The sequence below is a fragment of the Hibiscus syriacus genome, unplaced genomic scaffold (assembly GCF_006381635.1).
Source record: "Hibiscus syriacus cultivar Baekdansim isolate YM2019G1 unplaced genomic scaffold, ASM638163v2 tig00112738_pilon, whole genome shotgun sequence".
In the NCBI taxonomy this organism is placed as follows: Eukaryota; Viridiplantae; Streptophyta; class Magnoliopsida; order Malvales; family Malvaceae; genus Hibiscus; species Hibiscus syriacus.
In genome coordinates, this window is record NW_024063392.1 from 3,885,679 (window position 1) to 3,905,018 (window position 19,340).

Here is a 19,340-nt window from a genome sequence, read left to right on the forward strand (position 1 = left end):
AGCTCTTTCAATTAGACATTTAATTCTCTTAACTCTATTGGGGTCATTCGATAAGGAGCCATCGAAATAGATGCCGTACCTGGGAATAGATCAATCCCAAACTCCACCTCTCTATCTGGAGGTAATCCAGGTAGCTCATCCGGAAACATCTCTGGATACTCTTGTATAGTTGGAATGCTTTCCAACTTAAATTCAGTAGTTCTCGTATCCAACACATTTGCTAAAATTGCTTGACATCCTCGTGACAACAATTTCTTAGCAGTAAAAGATGAAATCACATTGGATAAGGGATTTACCCGTTCTCCAACAAATTTTATCTCTGAACCCATTGTATCTTTTAAAAACAATCTCTTCAAATGACAATCCACCCAATCATAGTATGAAGATAGCCAATCCATGCCTAAGATTATCCCGAATTCCTCAAAAGGCAATTCTAATAAGTTTGCAGGAAATTCTACTCTATGTATCTTTATCGGACATTCATTACAAATCCGACTAATTTTCGTACTAGGGCCCAATGGATTAATTTCCACAATATCACTAGAAATAGGTTATAAAAAGATTCCCCTATCTCTTACCAGTTTTGTACTAATATACGAGTATATAGATCTGGGATCAATCAATACAAAAATAGGTTCATCAAAGAGATAAAAGGTACCTGTTATAATCTCAAGAGCATCTCTGTCATCATCAGTCTTGATGTGACAAACTCTTGCAGTAGTTCTGCCTTCACGATTAGATGCAGCCTTAGATGTACTAGGTTTACCTACTTTGCCACCTCTACCCCTCTGGGGTCCCGATACTGTCTGATATGGATGAAGTTCTAGACAATTCCTTCTAAAATGCCCAGCTTTACCACAGTGAAAGTATTTTCCATGTATATATATACAACTATCAGTAACTTTTGACATCCTAGTGGCATGTATACATTCTTTACAAAAATGAAAACTCATTTCATGTCCAGAAATGGCTAAACCTATAGCTCTGATGCCAATAAATGTAACACCCGTAACCCGTATAATTATACCTATACAGATTATAGATGTCACCTGACAATCGTTTCCCATTCAAAGTGATTTAAAAAATTCCTTTCTTAAAATGGTAACTGATAATATAAAAATATCATACTATCACATACTATTTAAACATATATTAATATGGATTTATGCTATCCATATTGAAATAAAGTAAAACAGTTTAGTTTAACCATTACAAACCATTTTTTTAAATTAGTTCAACAAAGCAAATAGGATATTAATAAGTACATGCCACTGACAAAGTCAACATTACATCATAGGATGTCTTACTGATATTGAAATATACTCCTCGATGCTTGATGTCGCTTTGAACTCTTTACTCTACTACTGGATTTTTACCTACGCTTGAAAATCATCACACACTAAGTATATACTTAGTGAGGCAATTAAAAACAATTTAGCGAGGCAATTAAAAACAATAAACAGTGCAATACAACTCATGCATGAATTTCAATGTCAAAATCAAAATGCCATAAAATCATGTTACCAGCATATCCAATATTTTACCATGATCAAAATAATATAATTGAATATAAAATTTCTTTCCAATATACTTGCCATTTATACCATAATCTCGTAAGATTATTTGTATGTTTATCATTCATTAACCAATAAACCATAAACTATAAATCATAAATAATAACCCAATATAAAACCCTGAGGACCTTGGGTATTCGAGTAAAATACATGTACCGTAGTGCTAAACCTACACTAAGCTTGCGCCATAGTGCTAATCCACATATGACACATAAGGTTGTGCCCACCACCTACACTAGGTTTACACTCTAGTGTTAGTCCGGACATGATACATAAGGTCGTATCCACCTTCCCGCACTTAGTGCCCTTACACACTATAGTGTTATTATAAACCTGCAGCTGCTATACTCTATGGCATGCCAACTATACCATGTCCCTCAATGACTTACTTGGGCATATAGTTTATTTTATTCGATTCATCCATGGAAAAGTATATCATCATAATTTAATAATGGGGCAGTTCATACCCAAAATAACATTCATGATAAAATATCGCATTATCCATGATCAATGCATTATAATTTCACAATGTGACATATCAACTTCATATCGAAGTTATAAAAATGACATAATATCATGCTGATATAAACAAGGTAGACTTATTGCAAGTCTTCCTGATGATGTATAAAACATCTATGTGCTTGATGTATAAAACATCTATGTACATGATGTATAAAACATCTATGTACAATGTCATGCATGTATTGCACTCACCTTGACACTTTATATAATCCAAATATATGCCTCACTATGTTTCACAATAAACCCTTTTTATACTTGACTTGCTTCAATCACAAATCAATCACGATATGTATAAATCACAAATTTATAATGATATATATGTTAGTATTGTACTAACATAAACATATCCCAAAAAAACTCTATAATATACTTGAAACTCATTTTCTATCAAAACACTTAATAATTCCTTTTAACATGGCACCAACTTTTCCAATTTATACAAAATGGTCATTCACCATTTTATCACTTAGATTCTTAATACCAAAAATTTCAGCATTGAAATTATTACCATTCAAATGCTTTTACAAAGGCATAATTACATTTAAGTCCCCCAACTATGCGAATATTGTACTTAAATCACCAATATTTTCAAACTTCTAAAATAACCATATTTCACATCTAAACACTCATTTAAATTCTAAAAAAGTATTTTTCAGCATAGTACATCAACTATTACAATTTTACAAACATTCAAAACTTTTCCAAAATTGTCGAATTGGTCCCCAACTTTTCAAAAATTAAAAAATGGTCCCTAAATTTTTCTAAGGCTTATAGAATACTTCTTACATAATTTTCATACCTTATATAATTTTTACATAATTTTTGTCACTCAAATATATCATGGCCGAATTTTCAAAGAATAATTTCTAGAAATATTGAACATGTTTTAACCATAAATCAAGCTAGAAAATGAATCTACAACCTCTAAATCATCAAGATTTATCATCAATTTCATGAATCCTATCATGAACATAAACTCTTAGATTTGGGATCTTTGAAATCATCAAGATTAGAAAGATATATTAGTACCAAATGATAACGTTTTTCGCGTAGATCACTTTCCTATTTCAAGGCATAACTCGAATTCCAAAAGAATTGGCTCAAAAATTGAAAACAAAATGTTTTCTTACCTTTGGGAGGAGTTCACGTCTTTGCTGGAGAAGATGAAGAAATTCATATGATAATTTTTCATCTTTCTTTATTAATAATGAATAAAAATATTCATTAAATGTTAAATTACCACTTTACCCTTGAAATCAAAATATCTATACTAACTTACCCTCAATGAACTTGATATTTACATTAATACCAAGCCACGTCAACCTTATCATCTTCCAAAGTCAAAGATGAACAAAATATTTTCCCACTTTGCCATTTTGCTTTTGCAATTTCCAAAACTTACAATTTTGTCACTTTAATCCAACAGTCCAAATTAAACATGGAATTAAACCCTTAAATATTATTTTAGAATATTTAAAAATATGAAAAATAATATATTTATTTCCTTATTTTCGAGACCAATTATAACTTTTCAAAATTACCATTTTGGTCCCTAAACTTTTCAAAGTTTATATTTTAATCACCAAACTTTACAAAATCTTATAATTTGGTCACTCACTAAATCTATTTATGGAATAACATTCTTTTTGGGAAAATTACCACTTAATTCTTTAAATTTTTTTCCAATTTTATATTTTGACCATCAAACTTTCAAAAGTTGTATTTTGCTCATTATCTAAATTTTTTGGGGTATTACAAGATATATGGGTTTTATAAATGGGTTGTTCATAACCCTACAATTTTATGTGAATTTTTGTTTTGTTTGGATTATTATATGAGTTGTGGGGACTGCATTTTTTGTTTTTAACTGGAAAAGTGGTATCTCCATGTTCATGAGACTATTCTTTGTTTTTTTAACTGCATTGCATCCCTCCATGTGCATGTTAACATTTATTTATTTATTGTTAAAATACAGATGGACGAGGATAAAGAGTAATATATGAATTTGCATATTGGTGGGAAATTTATCTGAGATCCATATGTGAGATATATAGGGGTGAGTTGATTGGATTAAGAGATGATCCAGATATGATTTTATACTTTGAAGTTCGTAAACTTATTCAGAATACTTTACATTTCAATATTATCCAAATAATAAATTTTAATGAACTCTTTAGTGGTCATTTGCAAGATAATCTGAGGGTGCTTTGGGATAATACAAGTACAATTGCCTTATTGAATTTTTGGGTTAAATATGAGTTTATATACATATATGTAGAGCATAAAGTAGATACCTCTGTTATTGTTGATGACATCTTACTAATAATTACTGGTGAGGATGATGATGTAGGTGAAGGTATGGGTGATTGTGCTTCTTTAAGGGTTGCTAAAGATGGAGAAAATATTGTTGTTGCAGGAGAGGGTGGTCTTGAGGGTGATGGAGATAGTGTTGATGCTACTGCTACAAAAGAGTATGGTGGTAAGGACGATAGAGACGGTGTTGATGTTGCAGTTGTAGTAAAATATGGTCTTGAGGGTGATATAGATGGTGTTGATGCTGCAAGAGAGTGTGGTGTTGAGGGTGATGAATGTGGTTTTGATGTTGTTGCTACAATAGAGGGCGGTCTTGAGGGTGATGGATATGGTGGTGTTATTGTATGAAAGGGTGGTCCTGAGAGTAATGTAGATGGTGTTGATGTTGTTGCAAGTGAAAATGATGAAGATAGTGATAGTGATGAAGAGAATAACAGTGAGGAAGTAGATGGTCTTGAGAGTGACAGTGAGGCAGTAAATGAAGAGAAGATGTAGACCAAGGCTTTCCAAAAACTGAATGTCAAGTCAGACATAGTCGACAATAATTTATGTGAGGCTTTTAATTCGAGCATTGTTGAATCAAGGTACAAGAGCATTATTACAATGCTTGAGGAGATTAGAGTCAAGATTATGACAAGAATAGTTGACAAGCGGAGATTCTTGACTACATGGAAGTACAATTGTGGGCCACTAATCAAGAAAAAATTGACAACGTGAATAAGGATGGCATTGAATAGAGAATGATTTGGAATGAAGAAAATAGATGTGAGGTTAAGAAATGGAAGATGTAGTACATTGTGGACTTGAATGAAAGAAAATGTGGAAGGTGGAAACTATGTGTGATTCCTTGTCCTCATGCTTTTTGTGCAATATGGCATATTGGTAGGGACCTAGATGAGTATTTGTACTCTTGTTATCATAAGGACACTTACAATAAAGCATGTGAATATGTTTTGCAACCTATTAATGGGTTTGAAGATTAAAAGAAATCTGGAATTGAGCTTGTTCTTCTACCGGTTGATAGAGATATGCATGGAAGGCCTAAGAAAAATTGAAGGAAGCCAAAAGATGAACAAAAAACCAAGATTGGACATCTTACTAGGATTGGTTTTATTATGACTTGTAGAATTTGTGGTGGACAAGGTCATAATAAAATATCATGTACTCAGCCTAAAACTGCAAACCAGGTAAGCTTCATTAATGTGTTGCATTTTGTGTAAAAATATATCGATTTATATGTTTCGACTTTTTTGTTGCAAGAGAGCAATATGGATGGAAATCGTTCAACAAGATCAGCAAGTACAATGGTATCAAACTCTACACATGTATCAAGGAAAGAAAAGAAAAAAGAGAAGGTCATACTGCTTTTGATATACTAACAAGAAATAGAAGATACCAAGGGATATGCCTCTACACTAATTTGAGGGCGGGAGAGTAGACATTCTATGTAAGAACAAATTATATTATCATTTTTTCTATTAATAATTTATTAATGTTTTAACAATCCGGTACAAGAGTACCAAAGAAGAGGAAATGAGTTAAAGAACCTATGGGCACTCATGAATCTGTTACACCAAAGAAAAAGAAATGATAATTTATACATGATAAAAATCATTGACTTCACTTTGCACACTTTTATTCTCTTTCACTTCGCTTTGCACACTTTCACTCTCTTCCAATAGCATATTGTTGATTTGACCCGTAGAAGGACCTCTACAACTTCTAATTTGTATTCTAAGTCTTGTATTCTCCTTCGCTAAATTTCGTTCACTATCACGTAATTGTCGTAGTAAGTGATTTGCTCGTTCATGCATGCTACCGTCATACCATTCAAAATATCTACAACCATGCTACAATAAGAAAACAAACAAATTTCATTATAAATTGATATATACATTCCTTATTAGAAGCCAACTAACATGATAAAATATCAAATTTTGTTACCGGAAAATTTAAGCAACCATAATACCTTTATCAAGGGTTTAAATCACTCCATGAAGTTTCTTTAGGAGGCAATTTATTGCAATAACACTTTTTGTGTTCTCCATCATACACGAAATCTCGTCGAGAAGGACTAAAGATGATTAGAGAAATGAACATGTCCATCAGTGAATTTCTACTAAGCTAAAAACATACAAACAAGATCGTTTATTAAAATAAAGCAACTTTCTTATCCTACATACATCAAAATGTGGATTTCAACAGGCTATATCAATAATGTTCTTCAGTAGAAACCCGAATAAAAACCAAAAAAATTACTCTAATAGAATACCCCTAAAGAAATCATTTCAAATTAAGCTATACAACAATGTTCAAGGATTATGAACAACTCATTCATAAAATCTATAAAAACCATTCGAAATTCTCACAACTCCAAACATTGTAAAAAACTTATTTGAAAACCCATTTGAAAATAAGGAAATTGTGGATGATTCAATAAAAAAATAAACTCACATTCGAAATAATTGATGTAGTGGAAATAATATATTGGAAAATAAAAAAACTCACCTTTGTAATCGATTAAAAATATCTACTTCAATGAATTTGAAGAAATTAAGAGGGAAAACAAAACCCTAAACCTTAATATTTTGAGAATAATCGGGCAAGGGGAAATGATATTATGAGAAGATATAAGTCACATTATAAACACATGTTTTAATTTTTTTCATTAAATTCAAATTTAAGTATCTATTAAATAAGGTTTGTTTCATTATTTAACCAAGTAACCAACTTGGTTAAATGGTAAAAGTCATGCCACTCCACACCTCTTCCCCAAGTTTGAGTACCCTTTCGTGCAATTCACCTTTTAATAGTTCTATTTAATAAACACCAATCAAAGAGTGACACGTAATAGATAATTAAATATAAATAATTATAATAATAATTTTTATTTTTATTTTAAAAAATTCTGACGTGCTAGTGCCATATCATCATGTACTTTGACTTAGACATCTATGTCAGCATCTTCCTCCATGTGTATGTGTTTGGTCAACATCAGGCAATGACTAACGATTTTCATCTAACATGGGTTGTTTTTGACCCAAAATGAAACGTTGAGCGGTTAAATGCTAAAAAAACAATAGGGAAAATTTTGACAATACTGTCAAACGTTAGGGTCATTTTGTTGTATTATGCCTTCCTAGTCTCCTATGTAACTTTGAAAGCTTTAGAGAGCACGTCTTTTCGAGATTCACTATTCAAAGAGAAAAAACCCAATACTCACTGTCAAAACTTTACTACCCAGATAGTGGAGATAGGGTTGTTGAAGGTATGATAGAGTAGCAAAATAGAAAGATTTAAGATGAAGACTTAAGAAAGAGAAAGCTAGATGAAAAAAAAGACAAAAAGGTTGCCACGTTAATGATTAGCGGGCAAGGTAAATTTTTCATTACCTATGCTAATGGCCGTTGATAGCGAGTGATTGATTTGTTATAGATCGATAATGTTAGTGACCAATTTGTTACTTTTAAAACTTTAGTAGAGAAAAACTTAAATTTTAGTGACCATTCACATAGCTCACTCTATTTTTTAACCTTATTTAAAAAAACCACAACACACAAAATCCATCGTGTAGCTAGTGAGGCAAAGCTCGTTTCTTGCAATTTTTGTGGTGCTGAGGATGGTGGGTCTATCTCCTCCGATATCCAACGGTCCGTTCAGATGTCATCATGCCTCCGACGATGACGATTTGTCACCTTTTTTCCATACTTTTAAAGGGCAATAAGCTGAAGTAAGATAATATATGTAGATATTTATTTAGCGCCACGTTATAATTGAATATGGAAAGACAGTTACACCCTTTTTCAACTATTTGGTGATCCGTGCGACGGTAAGAGGTAGTTTTATCATTGGAAGAAAACATTTGGGGTTCTATTCCCAGGGTGTTTTCCCCGAAAAATCATATTTTTAATTTAATATTCCCCTCTGAGGCGCGCCTTATGCTGACATGGATACACGTGTGTATGGCACAGGGCAGGGGCCGCGCCTTACGCCACGTAAGATAAAGCGTGGGGCAAGGGCCGCGCTATTCAATTATCTCTGCATAATCCAAGGCGTGGGGCAAGGGTCGCGCCTTGCATTATTTTCCGGCTTTAAGGCATCCTCTCTCGACTATAAATAGTCGTCTCCCGTAAACTCTCTCGCCAACAATCCTTTGAATAAGTAAATAACATCCGACAATCATCTTATATTTGATTCATAAGTTTGCTCGATCTTTGTTATAAGGTAATTTTGTTATAATATTTATTTTATAGTAATTTATGATTATTTAAAAAAATATTATACTAATTGTTTTCAATTAATTTCTGTGTTTGTAGAATTAGAAAGTGGGAGCATATGTCGAAATATTTTTGCAGTGCATGTAATAATATAAAATTATATTATTTAAATTATTTACATTTATGTGTAAAAAAATTATTCTATTATATTTTTGGTCATATATTATTTATTTAATTAGGATTGTTTCAGTTTTTTTTGCAGATATAATATTGTTGCACTTTTAAATTCTAAGAATGATGCGACTTTCAGCTATTGTTTATTATGATGGAGAAATTTGAGAAGATGAAACTGGCGTTGTATTCGTATCAAATGAGCGTGTTAAAATATCATTCAAGAGAAACATAAATCTTGAGGAGCTGATAACGAAGATTTCGAAGAAGGTTCATGTTGGAAGTAGTAGAAGAATGTCGTCGTTGCAATACAAATTTCCAACATCATTGTTGCCATTAATTTATACAGCGTTCGAACTATCGAACAATGATGATGTTGAAATGACGACTGATTCTCAAAGTAATTATTCAGACGGCGATATTGAGATGTATGCAAAGTTTGTTCAAGTGCGTGCTATTTGGGGTCAGCCATTAAGCTCACACTATCGGCTGGCTGAACAAGTTGATCAAGTTGACAGCCCGACTACAGTAATGTGTAATGATTTTAATGCCATAATGGGAAATCCACATCATGGTGTCGGCACATCAACTTCAATGGGGAGACATTCATCCGCAACTCCTTACGATATGTACCGAGGTGGGTCCACGAATAATCCGTATGGAAACATCATGTCCAGTTCGAGGGGAAGGCATTCATCTGCAAATTTCTTTGACCTTAATACGGAGATGTCATCGACGCAACAATCTGTGCAGTTTCCATTTGACACGATGGCTTCAAGCTCCAGGGGAGGCATTCGAATGCGAGCTTTTTCGATCTCAATCTAGATATGCCTTCTAGTTCAAGGGGAAGGTGTGCCAAAAGTAGGTTCTTCGACCTAAATGTGGAGATCATGGAGGAACCATCATCTCCACCAGAAGAACCGCTTCGTGAGCCTGGTGCGAATGGTGCTGAGACTGGACTATTCATTCACCTAGAATCACCACAATTCAACTCCGATGGTGATGATGATGTAGATGAAGTTCCAGTAAATGTGGCACAAACTGACCCTCCAACACACATGTATGAAGCTGATTATGATGCAACGTACGGGCCAGAATTTACGGATATGCCTCATCTTGGTGACTATGGATATTACTCATCAATAAATAATGGTGAGTTATCTTGAGGCATGGAGCTTTCAAGCAAGGAAGAAGCGATGATGGCTATTAAAAATTACAATATCCGTAATTCTGTTCAGTCCAGAGTCGACCGCTCTATGACCGAAAAATATGTATACTACTGTGCCCGACGTGAAAACGGATGCAGTTGGATTGTTCTTGTATCGAAGAGGAAGAGGAAAAACAACAGATGGAAACTAACAGTATACAACGGTCCTCACACATGTTGTGCTGGAGGGGTCAACCAATATCATCCCAACTTGGACTCTGAAGTGATATGTCAAGCCATCATGCCCATGGTAAAAGCAAGCTCTCATATAGTTGTTGCTGTGTTGATTTCAGTTATACAATCGCAGTATGGGTACACTGCCTCCTATAAAAAAGCTTGGTTGGCAAAACAAAATGCCATTGTCAAACTTCATGGCGAATGAGATGCATCTTACAATGAACTTCCAGGCTGGTTTAGGCTGGTGCGGAGGTTGAATCCTGGGACAATTGTGGACTTCAAAACCTCCTATACATACCATAATGATCGAGTTCTCCACTATCGATGCCAATTCTACCGGTTTTTTGGACTTACCCACAGTGCGTTAATGCTGTCAAATACTGCAAGCCTATGGTCCAGATCGACGGGACTTTCTTGTTTGGAAAATACAAGCAAGTTTTATTATTGGCAGTTGTCCAAGATGGAAATCGCAACATTCTTCCAGTTGCTTTTGCTCTTGTCGAAGGACAAGATATAGATTCTTGGGTTTTTTTCCTCCGAAATTTACGTGCACATGTTATCACGAAGGAAAACATCTGTGTCATTTCAGATCACGGAGCTGAGATCAAAGCAGCAATGGAGTCTTAAAGGGAAAAAAACATGAAAAATAAAACAAATAAACTTGTGATGAAACCAACGTACCAACATCAAGTGCGACCAAGTCAAGGTTGAGTTCCACATTTCCCATTGTCCTGTGAATATCAAACAGCTTCACCACATCTTCTTTAATACATGGAGGTACGAATACTGTCGGAGGCTTTAAGTTGTACAAACTACGGCTAGCTACATACATCGGCAGCCCACCCTGAGCCAGTAAACACCAAATGAGGTTATACACTTATACTAATACCCAGAACTTAAAATTTTGAGCTAACCAAAAACACCATCTTTTGGCCAAATTATGGAACTTACAATGTGGTCAAGATGTGCGTGAGTGATGAAAACGAAATTTTGCTGAATAGCACGAGACGGGCACCTCCCGATGTCAAAAGCAGACTTCAATTCAGGAATTATGACACAGGTTTCATGGCCGCCAATAGAGAGTCCTTCAATGAAGTAGCCTTCAATTTCAATACCCTTTCTCGTGACAGCAGCTCTAGCTTTGCGGTAATCTTCTTCTTCATCTATGGCACGGCTTATGGAGGACAAATAGCCGGCGGTTTTGAGGGAGTTAAAGGGGCTGGCTTGGGTTTGGAAAGTTAGGTTCTTGTGGGGTTGTTGAGGGGGGAGATGCGGTGGTGGAATGGGAAAATTGAGGGGATTTTGGAGGGTGAAATGGGGAGAGAAACTTGCATTCTTTTTTCTTTTTTGAAAATTGAGCTATGAGCGAGGAAAAACGAGTGGGTTTAACCGAGTTTTATCAGTTCCACAGATTTGTCCTAAGCTTTTGATGGAAAACACTGCGTTTCGGGAAGGCTTACATTCCTAAAATATTTTGAGTAAAATACACAACTTAGTCACCAAGCTACTATCATTTTTTACTTTGGTCACAAATCGTTTTTTTTTTGACAAAATCATAACTAATATTACTTTTTCTATTTTGGTCATTACTCATTTTAAAAATGAATAGGATAATGATATAATCTGGTATAATAATAATTTTAATCTCAATATTTATATATTTTATCAATTTAATCTTAACTAAAAACAATTGATTAAATTTAACCTTAATATTTTAAAATTTTATCAACCTAATCATTTAATATATTATAATCCTCACTCTAAGAATGATTATAAGTTATCTTTTTTTCTTGCTTTCAACATTATTATTATCACTTTGCTAAAAAGCCCATCTATCAAATGATTCATCATTCATTAACTTTTCTTCTTTATCGTATCATCAAAATCCCTTCATTCATCAACAAATTTCAATACAAATATCAATTTTTCAATATAAAATATTGTGTCTCTCAATGAAGGACTAATGTTTTCACCTCAAAGGCAATAATGAGATTAAATAAGAAATAAAGAGATGATAGACGGAGGAAGGAAAAAATAAGTAAAATTCTTGTAGGTAGAAGAGTTGCATATTATAGAGGATATATATATTAGCAATGCAACTTATGCAAGTAAGTAATTGTGTTAGAAAAATAATTCATAATAAATATATCCTGAAAATAGTATCTTAAGCAATCAATTTCAAAAATCTTTTTTTTTGTTACAAAAAGTTGAGGCCAAGGATGGCTCCCCAGTCCAGGGTCAGGGTATACCTAAGACCCAATTGAGATTTATATAGGATTTTACAGATTGTCCACCAAGAATGACGGTGGTAGTATTCGAACTTGGCCTTAAAAGCTCAAATCCTGAATCTTTACAATATAGATCAAAATTCTTGAGACCCAATGAAAAAAATTCTATTAAGCATTGATTCGTTCATGACTAATTGAATTGCATGAATAAATGGATGAGAAGAGGGAACAAAAAAAAGTGTTGTGGAGGAAAGAGAAATAAGATTAGAGAATTGGATTTTAGCCTAAATATGTGACGAGTTATTTTGAATTAAGATTTACTTGATAGAATATATAAAATTTTGACTCATGTCATCATTTCGATTCATTTTTACATGTCCGTGATCAAATAAATAATGTTACATTAGTGATGTTTCTGTGAAAAAAAACATTCAGTAACTAAATACAAAATTTATAATAGTTTGATGACCGGTAGTATAGTTTACCCAAATGATTTTTATCCAAGTTAAAATTCGAATCTCTTACTATATAATGGGCCTCATTTGGTAAAAGCCCATTATAGAGCTCCAAAATCAGAAGGCAAAATATGCAGCCCAGTAGAAACAATTCGGGTCACCCGATAAACTAAACCCGACTGATCCCTCCCCCGCCCCCTTTTTGTTTCTTTAATGCAAAATTCCCGAAGCTCGGCGAGAGTGAAAGTTTTCTATCAATCCCCTTGAGGGCAACAATCAATAACAAGACTCAGGAAAAAAGATAACTTAAAATGAAAATTTTGTAAATTCGACGACGAGGAAGAAGAAGAAGAAAATGAGCATAGTGGCAAAGGAGACGATCGAGGTTATAGCTCAAAGCATTGGCATAAACAATTTGTCAGATGACGCTGCCCTTTCTCTTGCTCCCGATGTCGAGTACCGCATGCGCGAGATTCTGCAGGTCCCTTTTCTTTTACAAACAAAAAACATATTCAACTCTAATGCTTCCTTCTTCCCTAGGAAAGTAGGTTTTGCTTCTCAATTCTTCGTCTATGTTTTGTTGTTTCTGTTAGGGTTTTAAACCTTACTAGGTGGTGATCTATGCTTCCCTTCTTTTAAAGTATAGGAAACTAGCATAAAATTATAAAAATTGAAGTGAAATAGCAGTGTGTCACTGTGATTCTTGTATTTTTTTTTATTTTACGTTTTTTTCCCGATATTTCAGGAGGCCGTCAAATGTATGCGTCACTCGAGGAGAACCGTATTAACTACAGATGATGTTGATGGTGCACTTAACTTAAGAAACGTTGAGGTTATTTGGCATCAATACAGCTTCATGTACTCTGAGCTTGTTTATATACTAGTCCTAATTTCATTGTTTGTATATATGCTCATCTTACTTTCGTTTTTGTGCGTGCGCGCGCGGTGCATGTGTTTTTAAGGTAAAACCACGAAAAAGAAAAATAAATGTCTTGTTTTGAGATATTCTTCTCTCTAATTTGGATATTCTAACTTTGAAGATTCAAGCTGTTTCAATTGGAATGTTTCTGTTAATATGGTGCACTCTAATCATATTTCTGTTGGAAACTGCTGCGAGGGGAAATTTTAACTTGTATTCAATAGCTGTATGGGATTGGCTTGTAGCATAAATTTCTAGTGCTGGGTTTTTTTGTTTGAAAAGGCCGTGTGTGATCTCAATATTGATTGAGAATATAGTGATTTGCATATGATGATGATGAATAAAACACTTTTCTGATGCACTTCAGAAAAAAATTGTTTTCTTTTAGTCTCAATCTTGCTTCTTTTTTTTTGCCTCAGCCCGTATATGGCTTTACATCTGGAGGTCCTTTGCAGTTCAAAAGGGCAATTGGGCATAGGGATTTGTTTTACATTGATGATAGGGATGTGGATTTGAAAGAAGTAAGAAACCTGAGGTTACATTAACTTCGCTTTGAGCTAAAATTGGTTGGGTATTTGCTGAAGTTCCAGGTTGTCTTTTCTCTCAACATGTAGGTAATTGAGGCTCCTTTACCAAAAGCACCACTTGATACCAGAGTTGTTTGTCACTGGCTCGCTATCGAAGGAGTACAACCTGCCATTCCAGAAAATGCTCCTGTGGGAGGTTTGTCTAAATTTAGAGACATTAGCAGTAGTTACTGTTACTTATCACAAATTTGATCTGGACCTTTTATAATCTTTGGTTTTTCGGCATAGATCATTGAAAATATGAGTTTATTTTTACCTTAATGAGCTGTAAAGGCCAAGCATTTTTGGCATATGTGCATTATTTTCTCATCTTTGTCTAATTTTTTAAGGTTCCAGCATGTTGCAACTATGATTTTCTGTAGTTGTTTCTGGTATTAGGTTACCACAATTATTCCTATTAATTTGTTTGACAATACTTTCTGAAAATTTCTCATGATACAGGGTTACTGGCCTAATCCAGGTGCTAATACTTTGTTTTGACTTATTTTATCTGTAGTAATTGCTGCTGCTCCTAATGGCAATACTTACGAACAAAAGGATGAACTTCCGGTTGACATTAAATTACCTGTTAAGCATGTGCTATCTAGAGAGCTTCAGGTATATAGTTTACCATTGACATTATGTATTATATATTTTTAATATTTTATTTATTTATTATTCTTTCTATTGCAGTTCTACTTCGACAAAATCACAGAGCTCACTTTGAGAAAGTCTGATTCAGCCCTGTTTAAAGAAGCATTAGTGAGTTTGGCTACAGATTCAGGACTTCATCCATTAGTTCCTTATTTCACTTTCTTTGTAGCTGATGAGGTAATAATTTTTGGATTTAAAGCAAGAATATCAATTCAGATGAACAAGGGCATTTATACATTTGCTGCTAACTTACTTTGTTCCTTTCACCAACAATATCAGGTTTCACGTGGTTTGAATGATTATTCTCTTCTATTTGCTTTAATGCGTGTCGTTTGGAGTCTTCTCCAGAATCCCCACATACACATAGAACCTTATGTAAGTTTATATTTCTCCTATTGGATTTATATATCGATAACAAATATGTTCATCAAGGATTTAAAATTGATCAATCTTTTTCTAACTCAACTAAACAAACTTCAATTTCAACCTACTGGTTTGCCAATCAAATCATGCTCTTGTCGTAGTTCTGTATGGAGTTTGATCTATCATGGATTTACCAATTTTAAACTAAGGACCATACTCTTTCCTTGTCTTGCCAGCTACACCAATTGATGCCATCTGTAGTAACCTGCCTTGTTTCAAAAAAATTGGGGAACAGGATTGCTGACAACCACTGGGAACTTAGAGATTTTACAGCAAAGTTAGTTGCTTCAATATGCAAAAGGTAAAACTTCTAATCTGTTTCCTGTTTTGCATTTGAATAAAATGTCTTGAGCTGGATTTTTTTCTTCCGACTTCCTGTCAATTTTGCATAGCTGTTAAAAAATTTGTCTCTAGCAATATGTGAGCAATGGAGTTATATTATGTAGTTCAATAATTGTCAATTTTGTCACTAAGGTTTGAGAAGGTGGTAATCACTAAATTTCATTGGATTGGGCATTGCCCTGATTCTCTGGTCTGTTGACACAGCTCTGCCCCTGAGATTTTGTGTCATCCAAAAACCTTTCCGTTTTGGTGCAAGAAAAAAAATCCCTATTCTGCTTTGACTACTAAATGTGATCCTCTTAAAAAACGTGTCATGTGATATGCTGATCACTGTATATGTTGTTAAATGTTATGTGCATTTATATATGTTGTTAAAATGTAAATTTGATGTTAATGATCTTTCTATCTGATATGCTGATCACTGCTGCCGACTTTCATACCGATACTCTCCATTTAGTTTTCTTCATATTTTATTTTGGGTCAATCTTATACTTGAAATTTAGGTTCTAAAAATTGTTGCAGATTTGGCCATGTTTATAACACCCTTCAGACACGTCTTACAAAAACTTTACTCAATGCACTTCTGGACCCAAAACGGTCATTGACTCAACACTATGGTGCAATTCAAGGGTTGGCAGCCCTAGGACCGAATGTGGTATGTCCTCATATTTCATTTACTCAGTACATGTTAAGTTTACTTTTTGCATGGTGAGAACAATACAAGGGATATACATCTCTCCGTAAAAGTGGCTGGTGCCTTTTATGCAATAATACAAAGCTTTTATTGTCTTTCAACTCCTTTTTCAAGATTTTACTTCCAAGCATTTTCTGTTTGTGTTTTGAGCATTTTGTTGCTATTCTAGTAATATTATTCATTTACCAAACATCTTACTCCATGAGTAGGTTCGTCTTCTTATTCTGCCAAATCTTGAGCCATACCTTCGACTCCTTGAACCAGAGTTGCTACTAGAGAAGCAAAAGAATGAGATGAAGAGATATGAAGCATGGCGTGTTTATGGTGCCTTACTGGTGAGTATTGTTCTTGTTTAGGTCTTCATATTGAACACTGGAATTTTGACACAAGCATGCACTTGCCAGCGTGCAGCAGGTCAAGGCATATATGAGCGCCTCAAAATCTTTCCACCTTTACCATCACCTTCAGGCCATGCTATCTGGAAGTCCAAAGACAAAGTTGTTACTGCAGTTCCAAGTAAGATATCCTCCTTTTTCTAAGATGTTCCTATTCATGGATGTTTAACCCTCCAAAGTTGTGTGAATTCAAATTTCTAATGATGGACTGCACAAATGGTGCACGGTAAACATTAAATAATATTAGGGGAACAAAATGAAATAAAATAAAAGGTACCCTAAGCAGGGACGAATTTTTGGATTTTGGTCAAAGGGGGCAAATATAAAGTTCTGGCTTATATATTTAGCTCGGTTTTTTTTAATTCATCTTTTTGCTTCCATATATTCTTTGATTGATTTCATTGATAAATTATTCAATTAGGGCGTCAAGGTGGCTAGATACCATGCTTAGTTTTGTATTCATTGCTGCATTAGTAACCCCAAGGAAACACTTTTGAGCAAGCAAATTGGAAATGCTTGATGCCTGGCCTTTTATCTTATATCTGGAGGTTCAGCTCTAAATAACATTCTTGCTTTGTGTTAAATGTTGAAGATAAACGTAAGGCGAACATGGAGCCCTTGGAAGACGAACCAGCCTTGAAGAAAATAGCAGCCGATGGCCCAATTGGCAGCTTGGTTTCGGCCAACTCCTTGTCATCCGTAACAACACTTGCATTATCAAGTCAGAATGATGCCGGCTCGTCTGAAAAGATGGCCAAGAGAATTGGAAAAGATGGTAAAATGTTGAAGAAGTCTGTGATCCTGAATCAAATTTGGAAGGATGACCTGGATTCTGGACATACGTTGGTAACATTATTCGAACTGCTTGGTGAAGGCATTCTCTCCTTCATTCCATCTCCTGAGATGTCACTGTTTCTATAACATGCTGTAGAATAGCTGATTCTTATTGTTGTTGGGGCTTAGGAATATGAAACTGTCTTCTTCTGAATCATCGAAGTAATTGCAATAACGTTGTTAATTCATGATTTTCAAGAGTAAAAATAGTTCAGTAGCCATAGCCCTTCTTCCAAGGCACTTGATTTGAAGTTTAACGGCTAACCATTGTTGGGATTTGAAGTGGATTTGAATAAAATTTAGGGATTAAAGAGATTTAAGAATAAGAAAATAGATGTACAAAGATTTATAGTGGTTTTACTTTCTCAAATAAAGTTTATATCCACTACCTTAACTCTTCATCAAAGATTTTCTAATAAATTTATTAATTTATTCTTTTTTATATAGGATAAAGAGATAATCTTCACAAATCACTATCTTTTCAATGGCTAAGATAGAATAACTCTCCTTTTACAAATGATAAAAAACATAAACAAAAAAATCTCATAGGTATGTGTTTACAAAATTAAGCTCATTAAAATACTAATATTTACAAGAGAAATAAAAATAAGAGTAAAAAGTTCTTCTATTGTGTTTGATTATTTGGATAGGTGTTCTAACCCTTCTTCAAGTGTCGTCAACTTGTTTTTATAAGATAAAATATGTTTGGGATGATTTAGAGTCGTTGGACATAATTTTTTTGCAAAAAAAAAGAACCTTGATAGGACAGGGAGTATCGATACTCCTTTAATGAATATCGGTACTTCCTTTATAGTATTTAAATCAATTAGTCGTTACTAGCCGTGAGCTTGATTAGTATCGATACTATGCTCATGGTATCGATACTATTATGTAAAGTAGTATCGGCACCTCTTTGAATATCAATACCTATTTTGCATTTTGAAATTTGAGCAAGTTGAAAAATATGTGGTAGTATCGATACTACCTTGAGAGTATCGATACTTATCTTACTTTGATATCGATACCACGTGAACAATATCGATACTGTAAGAACAGTATCGATACTATGTACCCAGAAAAAACATTTTTGTGCTCAAATTCTATTTTAATAGACTTTGAATTATTTTTGCAAACTTTGAACAAATTCAATTCAAGTTCAAAAACATTTTGCCTTAAATTGTTATATCAAAACATTATAAAACATGGTTCAACAATCTCCCTCTTTTTTGATATAGCAAAACATTTGAAAATTTGTTTTTGGCAAAACTTGTCCTTAATAAAATATTTAATAAAAAAGATATATATTTTGAAAAATGTTAAAGCTCCTCATTTTTCATTGAGAAATTGATTTTTCAAACCTATATTTATCCTCATTTTTGTTATATAAAAATAATTCATCTTTAAAGTTCAAAAATAACAATAGAGAGTAAGTGGTAAATTTTAGCATAAAATTCATCTGAAAAACCAAAGCTCCCCCTCAATAAAAGCATTCCAAACAAAAATTTAGCTAAAAAACTTAGACACTTAAAAAATTGAATGTCAACAGAGATGAAGAAACATGTTAGTAGCACAAGAAATTCAATATATCAAAGTCTAATAAACTTTATGCAATACCAATTGTTGTATTTAAGTGCATGTGCATAAATCTA

At 33.8% G+C, this 19,340-nt stretch overlaps 1 protein-coding gene and 1 pseudogene across 1 annotated transcript; one reads left to right on the top strand and one right to left on the bottom strand.

Annotated features, from left to right (window-relative positions):
* Window positions 1-5,966: 5,966 nt before the first annotated feature.
* LOC120182927 lies at window positions 5,967-11,605 on the bottom strand (annotated as a pseudogene).
* Window positions 11,606-13,060: 1,455 nt separating this feature from the next.
* On the top strand, window positions 13,061-17,912 carry LOC120183164 (transcription initiation factor TFIID subunit 6-like). Its single transcript, XM_039187918.1, has 12 exons — window positions 13,061-13,345; window positions 13,610-13,696; window positions 14,203-14,304; window positions 14,398-14,506; window positions 14,867-14,967; window positions 15,043-15,180; window positions 15,283-15,378; window positions 15,603-15,727; window positions 16,291-16,423; window positions 16,672-16,797; window positions 16,867-16,978; window positions 17,450-17,912. The coding sequence occupies exons 1-12, from the start codon at window positions 13,220-13,222 to the stop codon at window positions 17,776-17,778; spliced, it is 1,584 nt and encodes a 527-aa protein (XP_039043849.1). The 5' UTR covers window positions 13,061-13,219; the 3' UTR covers window positions 17,779-17,912.
* The last annotated feature ends 1,428 nt before the right edge of the window (window positions 17,913-19,340 follow it).

What these genes read in the sequence shown, in the direction of transcription:
- LOC120183164 (XM_039187918.1), top strand. Translation starts at nt 13,220, where the DNA reads ATGAGCATAGTGGCAAAGGAGACGATCGAGGTTATAGCTCAAAGCATT. An exon ending in GCATGCGCGAGATTCTGCAG is followed by an intron (nt 13,346 to 13,609) that starts GTCCCTTTTCTT and finishes CCGATATTTCAG; the next exon opens with GAGGCCGTCAAATGTATGCG. An exon ending in TGCTATCTAGAGAGCTTCAG is followed by an intron (nt 14,968 to 15,042) that starts GTATATAGTTTA and finishes TTTCTATTGCAG; the next exon opens with TTCTACTTCGACAAAATCAC.